The sequence below is a fragment of the Perissodus microlepis genome, chromosome 20, assembly GCF_051167445.1.
Source record: "Perissodus microlepis isolate ML-2025 ecotype Zambia chromosome 20, ASM5116744v1, whole genome shotgun sequence".
Lineage (NCBI taxonomy): Eukaryota > Metazoa > Chordata > Actinopteri > Cichliformes > Cichlidae > Perissodus > Perissodus microlepis.
In genome coordinates, this window is record NC_140480.1 from 6,122,641 (window position 1) to 6,141,894 (window position 19,254).

The 19,254-nt window shown below is 41.4% G+C and overlaps 1 protein-coding gene across 7 annotated transcripts in view; it reads left to right on the forward strand.

Annotated features, from left to right (window-relative positions):
• Positions 1-19,254, forward strand: part of LOC146363945 (forkhead box protein J3-like) — a 69,208-nt gene that overhangs the window by 29,717 nt on the left and 20,237 nt on the right. For all 7 annotated transcript variants that reach the window (XM_084917052.1, XM_084917053.1, XM_084917051.1 and 4 more), the window contains 4 exons: positions 2,420-2,494; positions 7,211-7,294; positions 15,326-15,427; positions 18,237-18,395. In XM_084917052.1, coding sequence (XP_084773178.1) covers positions 2,420-2,494; positions 7,211-7,294; positions 15,326-15,427; positions 18,237-18,395 — 420 coding nt within the window. The remainder of the gene's footprint in view (positions 1-2,419; positions 2,495-7,210; positions 7,295-15,325; positions 15,428-18,236; positions 18,396-19,254) is intronic.

Sequence of the window (19,254 nt, forward strand, 5' to 3'; positions counted from 1 at the left end):
CGTTGGTTTTGTATCACCGCTTAGAAGGTCACGTAGTCTAGTTTTATACACTAAATTTTTAATTCAGTTAAAAAATATATTTTGCTCATCTGTTATTACTGGGCACTCTAGAAAATAAGCAAAGCTTAGAGGATCACCACTCTCGCTCCTTTCCTTTCACCCTTCTCTCACATACAATCAGCACAGATACAAAAGAAAGAAGGGTATGAAATTAATTAAGCAATACAGTGTAGTGCAAGTTTGCAAGCTTCAAACAGCACTGTACATGTCAGTCTTTAAATTCAGCATTTGGCTCATTTTATTCTATCTATTCTATCCTAATCCAACTGTATCCTCGCATGCTGATTGGTTTGGGCTACGGGCTGTTTTTGTTGATATGTGGATCATAAGGGACACACGCACATGGAAGAAAAGTCCCGTGCTCCAAACCATCTGAAAAATATTACAGTAAATTCTCCATTTACTGAAAGGGGCCGACTTATCATTATTCCACATTGGAAGATTTTTTTAGTTAGCTAAATGACAGGAACAAATCCAGGGCTGTACAAAGGTTTTAAAAGCCACCGTGCAACCATGCGGGCTCAGCAACAGACACACATGCCCCAAAAGTGAAATTTGCCAGAGTGTACAAAGTCTGAAATAGATGGGGTTGTGCAGACATAGCAAGTAGTGCACAGATGTTCCAAAAATTGCTTGAGTCATAAAATATAGTGTGTGAATAAACAAATAACAGGTAGAGGTTAGCAAAGTTAGATGGGCTGGCTCCTGAAGTGATGGGACTCTGTGTTAATGATCTACCGCCACCAACTGCAGGAAAGTTTTTGGAACAGATGGTTACCGTAGTGTGGTAGCTGGTGGCACTCCTTGCCTTTTTTCATCTCCCGACTGCCACATATTTCCTTGATGGACGGCCACAAGCAGCCAGTGACCCGCTAAGCAGAGAAGCCAAAACCTGCTCGAGCATTTCTTCTTCAGCAGAGATCGAGGGGAGGCAGAGGTGGACTAGGCTGTAATGGTATACTGGAGACAGAAAGCGAGAGAGAGAGAGAGAAGGTGTTTTTCTTTTTCTGTAAGAGAAACAAAGCTGCTGCTGAGCAGTACGAACCCGAGAGAAGGAGACGAGAAATTCCTCCCATCCCTCTGTCTTCTCTCCTCCTCCTCCCCAGTGGTATTAATTAGCAGCAGCAGATGAGTGGAGAACGGGAGCCTGCAGGGAGAACAGGTTCATGTCAGGTTAGCATAAGCTGTTGTGCCCCCCCCGTTTCTCTCACTCTCTCTCTTTCTTTTCCTTTTCCTACCCTCACAACACACACACACAAATACACACATAAACAATAGGGATTGTTATAAATTTAAGAAATATGATCTTCTCGTCTTTATGGCTAAAACCGAACGTGTACAAAAATGTGAGTTTTCATTAAGCCCAGCTTAAACTCCTCCTCCTCCCTCCAGTTTTACTCTGAACACAGCCTCTTGACATATTCAAAAAAACAAATCCAACCCTGTAGCACATCAAACGCACAACCACTGACATTATCACCCACCTCACGGTCATGGCGAATCATTGCCCTAGCATCCCTCTGTCTCGCTCCCTATCTTCACTGAAATGCGCTCCAGCCTCCTGTTTTCAATCATCAGTTTCAGGAGCGTCTGGTACGCTTCGGCTTTAATCAATGGAGTTGTCTGCATCTGCACCGTAGCAGCCCGCATTTCACTCTTGTCTAACCGTGACCCGTAGTGTCTGTTTTTATTCGACACGGTACGGAGTAGAAAGCAGAGAACTCCTTTTGAAGGCCTTCGCTAATGTCGAGACCGAGGTTCTGGAGCCAGACCTGAGTGAAACCCAAGCTAAAGATAGTAAGACCAGATTCTAATCTGAGTGAAGAAAAACTTGTACTTTGGAAGGAGATGAAGGACATGGCAAGGTCCCATAATGGTTTTGCATTGGTTCCCAACAGTCTTGACAAAGGCTGGAAAAAGATAAAAGCTTCTGTTGCAGTGGACACTAATGAATAAGGCTGGCTGATAAATGGTGTTTCATCCTTAATGCAAAGCCAACATACAGCAGACATTTATCCTTGTTCAATAAGAGCATGTTTAAAAAGCATATGTTTTATTTCTCTGTTTATCTATCTGTGCATATTGGTGCGTCTTTGTGTGGGTATATGTAAAAGAAAAATAATAGGAACTGTGGAGCAAATATGTAACCGTCATTACTATTAATGTTATCACACAATTCAGACTTTTCTCATATTCTCCAGTCCTTACTGTAGAATGAAAGCAGATTCAGAAAGTAACTGTAATATAGTCAGCATATTACAGTTTGCTTATTTAAAGAAAACGTGTAAAAGTGATGCCACTTTGTTACTACTTCATAATATTCTCTTCTTTTCTTCCTTTTTTTCCTCTCCCTCTGCAGAATTCTATACGACACAACTTGTCCTTGAACAAGTGTTTTCTCAAAGTGCCTCGCTCCAAAGACGACCCTGGAAAAGTAAGTATTTTTTCAACCTTATTGTGCGACTTAAAAAAAAGAAAGCAGGGCGGCGCACGGCGAAAATGTCGAGTGGGTTTCAGCAGGCTTTGCAAGTACGTGGCGACTTTTGACGTGTTTAGTAGCACTCGTGTCACATGTGTGAACACACTTGTGCGAACACACTTGTGCTTAAGTGCTCACTTGCTCTGCTTCTTTGTCACACACACACACAGTGTCTGCGGTTAAAAGCAATTTGTAACTCCATAACCGGCTGTGCTGAATGCCTAATGCTGCTTTCTCTGTTTTCTGTGGCTCCTACGATATTGATTCTGCCAAGTAATAATGTGGTACAGGGAGTAATGAATAATAAGTATATGTAGGTACTCTCCCTCAGATGCAAGGCCTTCCATGCATCTGTTATGCTTTATTAGAACTGCTTCTCTCTGTGTCTCGCAGACACAATCAGAGGAAGCTTTAGATACGTTTCACTCCTGCTGCTGCTGCTGTGGTTAGGAAGCAGCGTTGCCACGGCCACTTCAGCAACTCCAGTTTGATAACAACAATTTGTCAAGTGCTTGGTTGTGCTGAGATCGAAGGACATGCTCAGATGGGGAAAGTGTATAATTGCAGCTGATCACTGAACCCTGTCCTTATGCCATATTTTTAATACAAGCTCAAACTCGTCACAAGGTTAATGTTGGAGGCGATCCGCCACTTTTACACAAAACTGAGGAGCCAAACTTTTCAATGAGCTCTTAAAAACTCTGCTCGTTTTGTTTAGGGGGGTACGGTTGAGGTGGGGTTGGGGGAGTGGAGAGTTTCTCCCGGCTGCGGGGATTTTGGAGCCATTGAAAAATGAATTAGGGGGAAGGTTTAAATAATTCAAACAAAATCCTTGGGCTTGAGTGGAGGCCTATAGTCTGCAAAGACACAAAGAGAAGGGCTCCCCCCTGATTAGCCTGACTTGGACCTGACCAGCACCTTAATTCACACCGTGGATCGAAGTGGTCGATATCTCGGCGTAGTGGTGGTGGGGTGGGGGGTCAGCTGTGTGCGTGTGTGTGTGTGTGTGGAGAAGCTGAATGTACATGCTCTTTTTGAAGCCACAGAAAGAGAGGAGAAGCTAAATCATGCATGTGCTAACGTTAATTGGCTGTGTACTGTTCAGTGATGTGGGACTGAGAGACAGGGGGAGGAGAAGAGGAAAGAATATGAGAGGTGGGGGGGAGATAGATGTTGAGAGTTGAGCTGTGTGCATGTGTGGCCTAGATGAACCTCCTGAATTCAGTCTGCAGCTTTGGACCTCCTTGGGAGGGAAGAGGCAAAATGAAAGGCTGGAAAAAAAAAAATTATACCGGAAGGAAATCTAGGAGCTAAAAGCAATTGATTTCCTCCTCTCTTATTGTATCTGTTTATTTTGGAGACTGCTGTGTTTTAACATTATGTATCAAAAGGATTTCGGTGGATTTTCTGGGGAAAGGATGCAGAAACGTGCACCACTGGAGAACTAAACCTAGAGAAAACTAATTTGATACTGGAAGAATAACAGATAAGTTGATGCTTTTGGATACTGTGGATGCGTCCATCTCACAGCACTTACTTTCTATTTAGTGACACTTACTGCCAGCTTTATTTTGTAGAAGTAATAAAGAAGAAGCAACTAATAGATTCAGAGAAATAAATCCTGATTTATCTTGTAAGACATTGTGTTTTTGAAATCTAACATAATCTAAAACAGTTTGGGGAAAAAATAGGTGTAAATAGTGGCGAGTGGATCATATTTAATCCATGAGTTTTTGAGACTTCTCTATCATCAGTGTGATGTTTTATTAAGACTAACCCCCTTAAATGTTTTGTTTGTAAGATTAACTGTGAGCAATAAATTTCAGTTTAAAAAAATTATAATTTTCTTGAAAATATTTCATGGTTTAGACTTTACAGAGTTAATTATCAGAGCAATATAAAGATTTCAAATTCATAATAAAATATCTTGGCCTGCAGCAGCAGTTCAAATGTTTTTGAGCCAAAATCTTTGAGAAAATTAAAACTACAGTTCACTTTGGTTTGAACATCAAACACTTGTTGGCTAGGTTGTTAGTCTAAAGCAGGCGAACTCCAGGCCTCGAGAGCCTGTGTCCTGCAAGATTTAAATGTCCTTGATCCAACACAGCTGATTTAAATGGCTAAATTACCTGCTCAACATGTCTTGAAGTTCTCCAGAGGCCTGGTAATGAACTAGTCATTTGATTCAGGTGTGTTGACCCAAGGTGATATCTAAAGCCTGCAGGACACTGGCCCTCGAGACCTGGGGTTCTAAAAAGTTGCTTAAACAATAAAAAGTGTATTAACCAGTCATATTTACCAAGATTTAAAACTGATTTTGTAGCCACATCTGTGAAATTGTAGGTATTTTTCAATATTTGGCTTATTGATGGAGGGGTTTGCTCTTTGATCAGTAATTCAGCATTATTAGGTAGGGCTGTTCGATATAACGATATATATCAGATGATGATATAAAAACATCTGTTTCATTTTACGCTGTTGTTTGTTTTGTGGTGTCGCAAAATAAACTGTTTACGGCAATATTTTTTCATCGTTTTGATGGTCACTGTAGTGGCTATATTAATTTCTTAAAGTTCTCTCTTTCTCTTATATTTTATATAACCACACTACAGACGGACAAGCGCCTGTTTTTATGCATTGTGGTTAGCAACAACGACGGTAACAGCATCGCGTGTCCGCTTGTTTATGTTCCACATAAACCTTTCACAATAAAGCTCAAGATCCTGTTGAGACTTTTCAAAATAAATTGAATCACGTGAAAGAGCAGATTATTTACGGATGAGAAGTAAAAAAGAGCCGCCAGGTGCTAAAAAATAAACCTTAGACTCAAACGTTAGAACAGGCTTTTCCCCGCAGCAGGCCGTGTAAGAAATACTCACAAAGAAAACGGCGGCCTTTACAACTTATGTCTAAAAATGTATGGTTTCATGCATCGGTTAAAACACTCGACTCCAGGTACATGATGCGCAGCTGGAAACACTTCCCGCATGACAAGCTGCCCGAGATTCACAGAATTTACAGAAAATGTTACATTTTTGTGATTTATATCGTTATCGGATGATAGAATTCTTATATCGGGATATGAGATTTTGGTCATATCGCACAGCCCTATAATTAGGGCTATATTTGTTGCTGCTTGTACTGACTACATAACTTATGATGGGATGTTTATGTATAAATTAATCACTAATGTTATTTGCTCTGTAAGCCGGATTCTCAGCTATCCCATTCTGTTTTATAAGCATGTAGAATATAGCATTAATATAATACTTTTGGCCACTAGTATATGATCAAAAGCATTGGTCTGCATCTCTTAATCCTTCAGTTGAAGAGGTTTCACTTTCTTTGCCACTGGTGCATAAAATCAAGCACCTAGCCATGTAGTCTGCATTTAAAAGCCTTTGTGAATGAAGAATGCTGTTCTAAAAAGCTCACAGAATTCAAGTGTGGTACTGTGATAGCTACCACCATTGCAAGAAGTCAGTTCATTTAATTGACTGCCTCCTAGATATTCTACCACTAACTGTAACTGGTGTTGAAGAATTTAGGAACTACAGGAAGTGGCAGACCATGTAAGGTTACAGAGTGCTGCCTGCTGAGTTGCACAGTGTGTAAAAGTCTCAACGCTTTGCTGATTCACTAGTTACAGAACTCCAGACTTTCTCTGGCATTAACATCAGCACAAAAACTGTGCACTGGGAGCTTCGTGGCATGCATTTCCATAGACGAGCAGCTTCTGCAGGTGAAATGAGAAGGTGGCCCAATACCTTTGTTTATATAGTCTGTGTTACTGCTATTGTTATACTTTATCTTTCATAAGTTGTCTGCTGTAACCTGGTGTTTTTGTCACTGTGCGTGGGAGACTAATGTAGATTTTTCCTCATTTCATTAAATAAAATTATCTCAGGAGACATAGAGTAAATAATTACATTTACCCAAACATGATACTAAAGGACAATTTTGAGTTTAAATCTTAGATTCAAGTCAAATGTATCAACTTTCCTTTCCTTTTTCTGCCCAGACAAAAAGACCTAACATCAACATCAATACTAAAAACTTGTATTTCCAACTCATTTATTGATCATTAAATGAATACTTCCTTTTTTCATGTCAATTCAGTTCAATCCATTCTATTTATATAGCACAAAATCATAACAACAGCAGCCTGAAGGTGCTTTATATTGTATAAGGTAAAGACTCTTTACTAATCCAGAGAAAACCCCAATAATCAGATGACCCCTTATGACAGGGGTGTCCAACTCCAGGCCTCAAGGGCCGGTGTCCTGCAGGTTTTACATATCACCGTGGGTCAACACACCTGAATCAAATGATTAGTTCATTACCAGGCCTCTGGAGAACTTCAAGACATGTTGAGGAGGTAATTTAGCCATTTAACTCAGCTGTGTTGGATCAAGGACACATCTAAAACCTGCAGGACACTGGCCCTTGAGGCCTGGAGTTGGACACCCCTGCCTTATGAGCAAGAACTTTGGCAACAGTGGGAAAGGAAAACTCACCGAAAAAACCCAAACTCAGGGAGGGGCATTCAAGACAAAGTTTGAAGCTTTGGACAAACCTACAAAGCAACCAAACCACTGGAGAAAAACACAACAAAAAAAACATTCCATCAAATATGTTTCTAATGTTTGTTTTACTGATGTTGATATTCAGGGTTCCTACTGGGCCATAGACACCAATCCTAAAGAAGACACGGTACCCAGCAGGCCAAAGAAGAGACCACGCTCTGGAGAACGAGTAAGTACACAAGTATTTTTGTATAATCCTGTTTTACCCACAAAAGGCTGATGGGGTATTGTTGTCACTCCGCCGGGCAGATGGGTGGGTGGTCGGCGTGCAGCTTTGTAAAGGTAATACTTTGAGAATGAGGTGACAGAATTTGGAAATTGATGCTTTAGGTGCATCTGCTAAAAGTCTCAGTGACATCTAGATCAAGATCAGAAATAAAGTTTTCTGAAAATCTTGTGAAGACAATAAATCGCTAAAGATTTTTCAAATCATACCATAGGTGCATCTACTAGGAGGCTGAGGGAACAGCTGGATGCCAGTGTTTCTGTTGTTGTTGTTTCGCTTGTTGTTTTAAAAGTCGTACCAAATGACTTCTCTAAGGATTTATTTCATTCCATATTCTCAAACCTGTGACCCCTTTAAGGTGCTAATATCAAAGTTAGACATCATCAGAGGAGAAGAAAAATAGGATTTTGCTGATGATTCGAGCATTGTTGTAAAATGTCTGAAAAGAGAATTATATGAACAAGAAAAACAAGGCATTTGAAAAAGCTTCCCAATACAAATGAGGTGCTACAGAAATGTGTGAACAGATTTGCAGTCTTTCTCCTGATCCCATGCTATAATGATGCATGGAAAGACTAGCAGTCCAAACCTCCCCTGAAAGATGAGTGTAAGAGCCCTCAGCGGTACTAGTAGCTCTGTGAGAATTGACGTCTCTTTAGCTTGTTAGGAAGCTAACATTAGCTTATTTGCACAAAAAAGCATGTCAGTGTTGGCTGTCAGGTATCGTGTGGACCACGTGATAGGAGATTACCAAATGTCAAATACAGCCATATTGTGCCAGACCATCAGGTTGTACTTCAGACATTTCTCTCAAAACCACATCTCACTCAAAGGCCAGGGGATCATCGCAGGCAGCAGGCTTCAACATCTGGTGACCATAAATCACTGCACAGTACCGCAGAGACCAAAAAATGTGGATTATCTTGTCATCGCTTGCTTTACCTCCTCCTAAATGCAGCCCAAAGTATCTTTTTACCCTTCAAGTCAATTTTCTTCTTTCTGCTGCTCATAACTACAGTGATTGTGCGCTGTGCTCGAACGCCTAGTGTCTACTCACAGATGGAGGGCTGAAGCTGCTGAGTGGACACGGTGTAACACCTTGTCTACACAAGAGGCACAGCATGAGCAGCATAGTCGATGCCGCAGCAATGTAGGAAAAAACACACTTTCTTTTGTGTAATTATTACATTTTAAAGCCACAAAATACCAAACTTTATCCGCTTTTTGTTTTGTTTTTTCCTCTGTGGGTTATTCTTGCTGTGCACTGCTCGATTGTTATTGACAAACTTATTACTGGGCTCTAGCGCAGGAGACTGCCCGATCACCGGTGCGCGTGCCTTCTTTGTAACAGAACCAGAGCCTATGGTTGCAATTAAACAACTTTTTGATATTCATCCTCATATTCATCCAGGTTAATCCCACAGGCTTTGGGGTTAACAATTTTCAAGATGCCATAAAAGCAGCAGGAACAAGCTACCGGATAGATGTGAGAATACAGAAGCAGGAATGAAAATTGGTTTTGGGAAATTGATTGACAGCAGCTGAGGCTATAAATATATGTAACCCTGCATCAACTTGGCAGAATGCGGCTGGTGTGCAGTCATTAACCTGGGGATGTGAATACAAAAGCAGTGCGGAGTGAGCTCCATCGTGTATTTCAAGTCTGCTTTCACCACTGTCTGCCATCATCTCTCTGTTTTTTGTTTTTTTCCTGACTCTGACTACAGTATGGCGTGCATTTCAATGTCTGTTTTCTTAGCGGCTGATTAGCACGCTCATAAACTAGTGTCGGCGGTTAATGGCCAAAATTTTAATACGGTTCAGATTCAGTATTCAGCACATTAAACAGATTGAATTCCTCTCTGATTATTACCTCAGCGGCTTAAATGAACTGTGCTCCCCTGGCAAAGGGATGCGTACTAAAACTGCTGCCGTATGACACAAAGACTTGTAGTCAGTCACAAACGAATACAAAATAAAACATTTAAATGGCTTCAGTTCAGTGATATGAGATCTGGTGACATGTAATATCATTGCTAGGCTCTGGATAACATGGCATTACTTCTCCCCGAAGCCAGAATGAGGCCACCAATTAGTGTAATCAGCTGGTGTAGTGGACCAAGCAGAAGATCTCCCAAAGTCTATTTCACAGGGGTGAGGTGTACCTCCAGTGTGCAGGTATATATTGTATTAAGCAGATGATCCTCTGAATGTTGCATTAAAGAAAACAGCGTCTTTTATCACGATCATCCGCCTCCCTTTCTCATCCAGCCAGTCTCTGACTGTTGGCGCATCTTGATCATTATCTTTCGCTTTGTCCGTCTGCATTTCTGCTTTAGCCATCTTCCTCTCTGGGGAACTCTGACAGGCGCAGCGCGACAAAGTGCACAATCACTGTAAGGTGTCGCTCATTGGAGAAAGAATCGAGGCAAAAGAGACGGAAAGGGTTGGGGAGGTACAAGAGAGGGGAAGAGCAGAAAGGAAGCGTGAAAGGAAGGTTGCGGAAAGCAGGAAAAAGACATCAAGGTAGCGAGAAGAAACAGTCAAGTTTAAGGGAAGGAAAAAGAGGTAAGAGGAGTAAGTGGGAGAGGAGGGAAAGTGTTCTAGGCTTGTGTTCCAGTTAATTACCACAGAAGGCCCCGGGGCTGCCGTTAGACATATTTTCTTCACCAACGATTTTTTTTTTTATTACAAACATTAATTAATTCAGAGCCTTGTCATCTCGTCTTACATGGATGGGCCCTTTGACCCCTTTTCTTACGCCTCACTTGCACTGCTGGCAAGACACACTGTGGGCTGTCACATGGGCTAAGGAGAAACAGGGAGGTTTTAAGTGCTAAGATTTATGGTGGCATTACCATCTGAAAAAAAGAAAAAGAAAGAAAGGTGGGCTAAATACATCTTGTGTGTTAACTGGGATTTTGTTGCACCTCGGTTACACAGTCAAATATTTTAAGTTGGCAGGAAGGGCTAAACGTCAACCGCATAAATGCATTGTATAAATGTGTAGACAGGCAAGTGTACACGTAGTTTAGTACCTGTGTCTCCAGTGCCCTTAAGCATAATCACTCTCTTTCATTTCTGGTAGATGCTTCTCTGTTTGCCTGTCTGTCTGTCTGCCCGTCTGTCACCACTCAATTATCTCCCTGCCTATTCTTCTATTCTGCTCTTCCTCCACAAGCCTTCCTCCTGCCTCTCTTCACCTCTCTCTTGTCTTCTTTTTAAGTGCCTCCACCAGGGAACCGACAACCCGTTTAGCTGGGAGTTTATCATAAATTAAAGATTGCATTGTTACCAACCAATCCTCTTACTGTAAGCAGTTTGGGAAGGCAGGCAAGCTGTCTTGAACCCTGAAAGGAGTCAGACAAGGAGAAAAAAACATCTTCCCCGGGTATATTTTTTTGTTGTTGTTGTTTTTTTTTTCTCTCTCTCTCCTTTTTTTTTCTTCTTCATTTGGCAGGCATCAATTTAGCCCCTCATCGATCTTTGAATAGTTCCTCACGTCCTCACACTCAGTTAACCCTACTTTAGCGCTTTGTGAGGACAGCAGCGGAAAATGAACTGCTGCTGAATGCATTATAGGTACGTGAATAATGCATGAGGATGGCTTGATTCATCTTATCAAGTGCAAGTGATGTGTCCACTTTCCAGGCTGTTTAAGTGTCCCGCAATTTAAATGAAGCGCGCCTCGACTAGTTCACACAGTGTGAGCCTGGGGCGTGATGGTGATTCAGGAGGCTCAGTGAAGAATCATGAACTTGCAGCACACTCAGATTTCTCATAACCTTTGTCACATTTCATTTCCGTCCTCATTTTCAAACTCCTCTGGACATTTTCAATCAGCGGAGAGCATCCACAGATGATTTCTGCATAATAACTAGAAGGCGAGACTCTACTGTTTAAAAAAAATATTAGTGCACCCCTTTATACTAATTTTTAACCACACTAAACTCTATATGAAAATTTAAAAAAGGCTATTTACTGCTTAAATCTAGTGACGGCAACAGGAAAAAACACTATAACCTTTTAGCATGTTGCAATTTAAGTGGTCTGAATTGAAGTTAGCCAGTCACAAGTCCCATCATGCTATCACAGGTGAGTAAAGTAAGATAAGGATTCACCACATTAGTGTCTCATCCAGCCAGAACAGTTACTGTGTTCACATTATGATTGAAGTAAGTACTCTTAGGGCTACGTGCACACTAATGCATTTTCGCTTGAAAACGCATCATTTTCTCTCCGTTTTGGCCTCCCGTCCACACTGAGACTGCGTTTTCGCTGATGGAAAACTCAGCATTTTGAAAACGATCTTGAAAATGCATACATTTGGAAATGGTGCTTTGGCGTCGCAGTGTGGACTGCAAAAATGCCGACTTTCTAAAACGATGACGCATGTTGGTCATATGATGCAGTCATGTGACCAATTAAACTAAGATAGCAGAGGGCAGCAATTGTTTTGTTTGCTCTCAGTTTGGACAGCCCTATTAAAGATTAATATCAGTCTGTACATCAGTCTGTACATCTGTACTTCAGAAGGGGTCAGCACAGAGACTACAAGCCCATTATCATCAATGGAGCTCCAGTGGAGAGGGTGCAGTCCTTCAAATATCTTGGTGTCCACATCTCCTCAGACCTGACATGGGCTGCCCACATTCAGGTCCAGACCAAAAAGGCTAGGCAGCGCCTGTATCACCTACGACAACTGAGGAAGTTCAGGGTCTCTCCAAAGATCCTCAGGATTTTCTATACAGGCGCTGTGGAGAGCATCCTCACACAGAACATGACATCGTGGTTTGGGAACAGCTGTGTGAAGGACCAAAAAGCTCTCCAGAGAGTGATCTGTACAGCAGAACGCTGCTGCAGGATCGCTCTCCCCCCGCTTCAGGACACCTACACCAGGAGATGCCGGACTAGAGCAGCGCAGATACTGAAGGACCCGTCCCATCCTGGCAACAAACTGTTCCAACTTCTGCAATCTGGTAGAAGGTTCCGCATCATCCGGGCAAGGACAGAGAGACTCAAGAGGAGCTTCTATCCCCAAGCCATCCAGGCCCTAAACACACACACACCCGCCCTCTCACATCATCTATAATTGACTGAGACAGGACTCTCTTCCAGACACTCTAAACCAAGGCACAATGTACATTTCAAATTCCTTTAATTTTAAATATGTTTATATTGTCTATTCTGTAAAATAGTCAGATGTCTATTCATATTAATGTACAGAATTCACCTGCTTGCTGCTACTACTGCACATTCACCCAATGTATATACTATTTATATATATATATATATATATATATGTTCTTCCTCTACCCCCCCCCATTTTTGCACATGTCGAGGAGCATGTCAGGCTACATTTCACTGTGTGTTATACTTGTATAACTATGCATGTGACAAATAAAGAACCTTGAACCTTGAACCTACATGCTCCAGATAGCTTTTCTTCAAATTCTTTAACTCTCACTTGCTTTTGCAACTTTGTACTTTTGTGTTACTCGCAGCAACAACTCCACCTCATTGTTAGTCCATTTAAAAAACTCGGTGCTTTTCCTCAACCCTTTGCCGCGACGTTTCAAAGAGCCGGAAAGTAAATAAACAGCAGACAGAAATGAGGCAGGTCGAATCTTCTTGCGTTTCACTCATGCGCAGTACTGGAACGTAAGCGTTTTCGGCCGTTTCCCCAACGAAAACGCCGTTTTCAAATCCATCCGGGCTAGTGTGGACGTAGCCTTACTTACATGTTTAATCAAGATTTAAGTAAGAGTAATTTTTAATAAGGCAAAAACAGAGTTTGTACAATTGTACAGTTCTAACAATCTTGAAATTCAGTATTTGGTATGACTACCTTTATTCTTCAACACAGTCTAAAGTCTCTTAGACAAGCTTTCTTATAGTTTCTTTAAGTAGTCTTCAGGAATAATTGAAGACTAGACAAGATCCCCAACACCACTGGCTGAAACGCAAACCTGAACCTTGACAGAGCCTCCACAGTGCTTTACAGGTGACTCTTTTACCTGTTGTACCTGTCTGCTGACCTCCTTCTATTTGGATCCATCACCTGTTGTCATCAGTTTCCCTTCTTTAACCCTCAAAAACCTAACCTGTTGCTGGGATCAGACTGGTGTTCTGCAATGTTTTTTCAACATCTGTAACTCCTGAACCATTTGCTCAATTGAAAGAATTCCAGCATTTCCTAAAAGCAGCATTTTTCATTGATATTAGAGTCATTACGGTAATCACAGGCACGATGTCGCAGCAGCCCAGCGAAGACGAAGATTGGTTGAGAAAGGAGAGACGCTAATATCACTGAAAAAGCATAGAGTTGCTGCTTTCAGAGGAACTCGCCCGAGCTCCCATCGGTTTTAATGGGTTAAGATGGCTTGTCAACAGCCACCGTTCCACTGAGACCATTTCTGATGAGGGAAGGGAAGGATGCATCTCTCAGGCTCTTTGCCTGGTCTTTACCCCACTTTATTTTCAGATACTTTTCATCAGCTTTATATCCAGTTTCCTCAGTTTTGTAATTGCACGACATACCATGCCAAGATTTCAGCTAATAGCTCTTTTTTTCACCTTGTTGGTGAAAAAAATATTGTTTTATGCCTTTTTTGTGTTTAAGTGATTCATTGGTCAGTGAGTGAAAAAGCAGCCAGTGGCCAAAGAAAGAAACTTTGAAATACCTTCAGAAAGCTTAGAGAACTGTTGTTTAAGACCACTTTTAAAAAAAATGACAAAAAGCTCAAAGCCTTTGCTCAGTACTGTACCTGCCACAACACAGTGTAACGTGTGGTGAACCTGAAAGGGGTACAACCGGCATCTTTAGTGTTAAAGAATGCTTCACATATCTCCACCTTAAAAAGTTGCTTTCCTCCTGCAGTTTTCCATTCTCTGTTATAACCCCCTTTCAAAAGATGAGCACAGGCTAGAGATAAGCCAGGGCTGACTTTTGGCTTCATAGGGAATTCAAACCCATTGCACCAACGCTGGACGTTTTTCTGTTTTTTGTTTTTTTTTTGCTCTTAAGACTACTTACCTTTCCTGGTCAGAAAATGCACGATTAGCCAAAGTCTCTTGTGGGTGCAAGATTTTCTAAAGCTTAATAAAGAGTATTTGCAGAAATTCCCTTCACTTACAATGCTGCAAGATTGATGTAGCTTTCTTTTTTGCCCGGTGACACCAAAAACATGTTGCCCACCACACCTTAAAATTCCCCAGCCAACCAACAAGGTTCACTGACATTGCTGCTTTTATTTTATATTCTTAGTCTTTTATTCTATAGCACAATTATAATAGAATAGAATACGATGAATTAGGTGTATTCAAACTTTATGCAGGGGGATATCAGGCAATCAGTGATGTATTTGCTGCACAGTGGTTTTTATGTCTTGTAATAGTCGCCACATTAAAGTCTTAAGGAAACAGGAAAAGCAGGGTTTGCTACGTGACTGTTTTTAGCCTGTTTCCTGTAAATGTGATCAATCTCCCCAGAGTGTACTTAATCACTGATTTGAATCAGTTTACTGGGCTTATTGTGGAAGTTATAGCCAAATCAATAAAAACAGCTGGAATCTGGCCACAGATGAGAGGGAATCACTGTAGAATAAATGCGGAGACTTCAGAAAAGACATCATACGCATTACAGATTTTATAAAAAGACCTTGTGAAGTTTGTGCAAGTTTACGCAGGTCAGTTTGTGCTCTTTCACTTTTAGTGCCTGAAGCCACTGTTTATCCTGCCTTTTTTCCTTCATTAGGAAGCATTATTAGTTCAGTCAGAAACGAGTATTCTAGGCAATTTCACAACAGACTTTTTGGCTTGTCATTGTAAGAAAACCCCCAAAACATTATTAATAAAATAATAATGTTTAGTTGCCTTCACGTGGGTCGTGTTACCAGGATACTGAACCCAAATCCGCACTTATGAACATTTTCTATGCCCAGATTTTTCTCACACTGTCTCCTGTTCCTGCAGGCATCGACCCCTTACAGCCTGGAGTCCGAGTCTCTGAGGATGGACTGCATCATGTCAGGAGGGGCGTCTCCCACTCTGGCCATCAATGCTGTGACCAACAAGGTAGGGCACCAGCTGTTCATCAGCTGTTTCAATACAAAACAGCGCAACAGCGCAGGCATACAAAGTTTATATGACCGGACGTGTGGCTTCCATTCTCAGTTAGATACAGACAGAGGTTGGTTCGGCATTTGGCGACTCTCCTTTTAGAAAGAGCTTTTCTTCCATTTTGGCAAATTCAACAAATTCAAATAGGGATCCAGAGCCAGCAGAGCCAACATCATAACAAAGAAACAGCAAACAGTCAAAAAGAGAAGTGAAATCAGCGTGTCACTGTTCATTTTGACATGAGTTCATGAGGCTTGAGTTCTTTTGTTATAGCAATATCATCTACAACCTATTATCAAACATATCAGAATTGTTGTACAAGGTTACTGGATAACTGTGAGGTTGGAATTCATGCCGTGGTGGTGGAGGGGGCGTGGGTCAGAGGAGATTCATTAGCAGTAGGTTGGACTCTCTGGATTGGGATTCATTTAAATGCTGTTAGCTTCATTGACGATGACCTTATATGCTTCAGAAGCGACAGATGTTCCATTCAGAGCTTTAAAACACTGTAGTAAAAATCTTCAGCATGATCATAGCTAGTTGGCATTTATATGAATGAATATTGATTTCTTAGTTCTGTGCAATGATTAGTCATTTGTACTTGCTTGTGAGGAAAATGTGTCAAACTTTGTCACAACATATTTATAGTAAGACATAACTGCAGCAGAAGCAGCAGAAGAAGTTTTTCTTTTTCGCCTCTTCTTTAGAGGCTGAGACGCCTTCGGAACAAGTCTTCACTTCTAGCAGAAAGCCTTATGCGACACAAACACACACAAGCATTTAAACACTAAACTGCGTGTGATCATCTATGTGAGGGTCAGAGATCAAGCAGAGACAGGGACCTCTGACACCTATCTGATCTGACGCAGACACCCACACAAACACAGTAATTATGCGCAGTGGGTGATCCTTTTCGTCCTGTCCCCAACCAAAGAGAAAATTTGTCCCGCAGCAGCTCGCATTACTCTGTTTGTTCTGGATGGGATGCGAAGGTCTGGACTTTGCAGCACGTTACAGTTTTCCATTCTGGACTTTTAACAGACCCTGACTCATGCTTCCCAGAATTTGTCAATATGAGACACGAGGATGAGAATTTCTGCACTTTTTTTTCTTATCAGCGTTGTAGCCAAGTACTCATGCAATTTTAATTATTATTATTATTATTATTATCTGGAATTCAGTCCTTTTTTGCTGTGAGACACGGCAAACAACAGAGTGCAGTGGATTAACTTGCCTACCTGAAAAAGTAGATACTGCAGATCCTTCACATTTTCCACCATCATTCTTATAACAAAGCCGTTAATAACGTTATTAATCAATGCCGCAAAAGGTATTGCAGTTTTATTAGATAATCGCTAAGACAAAACAAGGACAGAGCTTCACAAGCAGCCAACTTGGTGCAGATCATCAAGCGATTATTGTTTGGCGTGTTTGGCGTGCCACTCGTGCAGCAGGTGGAGAAACAAAAGGATTTTCATTTGATTTCTTTAAACGTGTCAGGTTGCACTCAGTCCACGCTACCCCAGGAAAGACTAAAACTTGAGTCGTCTCAGACGTCAGTATACATTTTGAAACAATGATTCAGAGCACGGAGACCTTGATGATAATGATGCCGATACCGGCATCAGTGACATCCGCCCACATCCGCACAGGTGGCGTCCTGCAGGCACAGCAGTGCGTCAGAGCTTCTTCTATAACACGTTTGCTCTCACCGATGTTCTGTTTGCATTGGACAAAGCCTGCACTACTGAAGGAAGGCGTTCCTATAATTTGATACTGCGAATTTAGGATAGCAGGGGTCGAGGGGGTGGAGGAGGATCAGGATCAGATCATTGCACTGAGTTACTGTAATGTTTGCATAATGAAAAAACAAATCTTTTATGATCTGTCGTGTTTAGTGTTTCGGTTCTTTTCTTCTGTGTAGATTTCAACCTAAAGCACCTCATTAAACCTAAAAAGAAATCCCTGTTCCTTTACTTCTACAGTCAGGAGAATTAAACTTTCACCCAGTGCCGATATTACCAAAACTATTCAAACAGGAACAGTTCAGGATTAACACTTTAACCCACGACTCAATAACACTTCTCTATCCTTTCTTTTTTTTACCACTACAAGATGTTCTGCAGTGTAGAGCACTGCCCCAGAGAGCCTTTAATGTTGTCTCACCCGAAGGCTGTATTTTCGCATTTGTCTATACAATTAAATGTTGCCTGGAGGTAATGTTGGCGCTGCGCTTCACAAGTCCTGACAGTCAAATAAAACAAGAGAAACATGATTCAACGTAATCCTGAGGCATTGCTCTTGAACGCTTTGTGATCTGCTACAATAAGATATACAGCGTAGTTACTTTGAAGCGCAACTTGGTGTCTTTATCTAATCAGAATCAACAAGTTCAAGGTGGCAAAAAAAAGCAAAATCACAAGCTTAGGGTCGGTGAGTCTATTTTTTTTCTTTCGTTTAACACAGCAAAAGGACAAATTTACATAGACCAGAACTAATATTTCCACATTTTCCTCATAACTTGTTCCATCAGTTAATGGTGCATGGGTAACTCCTTGAGTGGCACGGCACTCACTTCAGTCTGGATATGAATTGGCGCGTGAACAAATATGAGGCAGTGTAACAAAATAGGCTACAAGGAACAATAAAGTCATGAATCACTGCCTTTGAAGGAGTTTATGTGGTGCGTTGGCTCAAATTGTTGGCCCCGTATAATAGCCTTTATTGTCATATTAACATCAACACTGTGTGTGTGTGTGTGTAGGTAGCGCTGTACAACCATGAGGCAGAAGGCAGCGAGAGTCCTGGGAGCCTGGGCGGCAGCCTTAGCAACAGCCTTTCAGAGCAAAGTTTGGCATCTGTCAACCTCAACAACCGGAGCACCGCGGTCAGCAGTGGCAGCAACGTGCACGGATACACACCAGTAAGACCTTTGCTTTTGGTTGTTGTTGCTGTTTAGAGTGATCGCTTCTAGGTTTTATGTTTCTTGTGACAATTTTCCACTCAGAATTCAAGGACACTGCCACAGTGTCTGTTTTTTCATTCACAGCTGACAAATTTTAAACAAGCAGCATTAAAACTATTTTTACGTGTTCTGTGTTGTTTTTGGTTTTTTTCCCCTGGATTCACTCGAAATAATCTGGATGATTCAGACACCGGTCGAGACACCAGATCAGTACAGAAGGTGTCTGCTGCACCCTTAGCAGACTGAGGAGGTGGTAACCAGCTAACAACATGTACGCTGGATCTACAGTACACTGCTCGCTCTCATTTTGTGTTTGATGCTCATCTTTAGCAGAGCACATTCACTGTGCGTAGAAGCAAAGTAATGACACTTTCTTTGGTTTTTCAAACAATTAGGCCTAATTGTGGTCACCTATTAAAAAAATCAAGGGGAAATGGATTATCTCTCTATTGTAGTGCTACTTTAACATGCATAGAAAGATTCAAATGGGCAACTTCAGTCATCGCTTCTTATGTGCAGAATTTATTTGTGCTCAGACAAGTGAAGCTGACCCAATCCAAAGAGACTTTTATAATTCCTTCCTTCCAGAGGTATGGAAATGCAATTCAGAGTGCAGATTGATTGAAAACTCAGTTGCTTGTTGTTGAACATTGCATTCATATGGACTGATTATTTAGCTCGTGAATTGAATTTTGTTTTGCCGCAGACTATCAATACTTTTTGCAGCCGCTCGCGCCCCTCAGGGCCGAACACCACAAAATAAATTTCAAACCTGTGGGAAATGCTTTGATAGCGGCTTGCTTCTGTCAAAATAAAA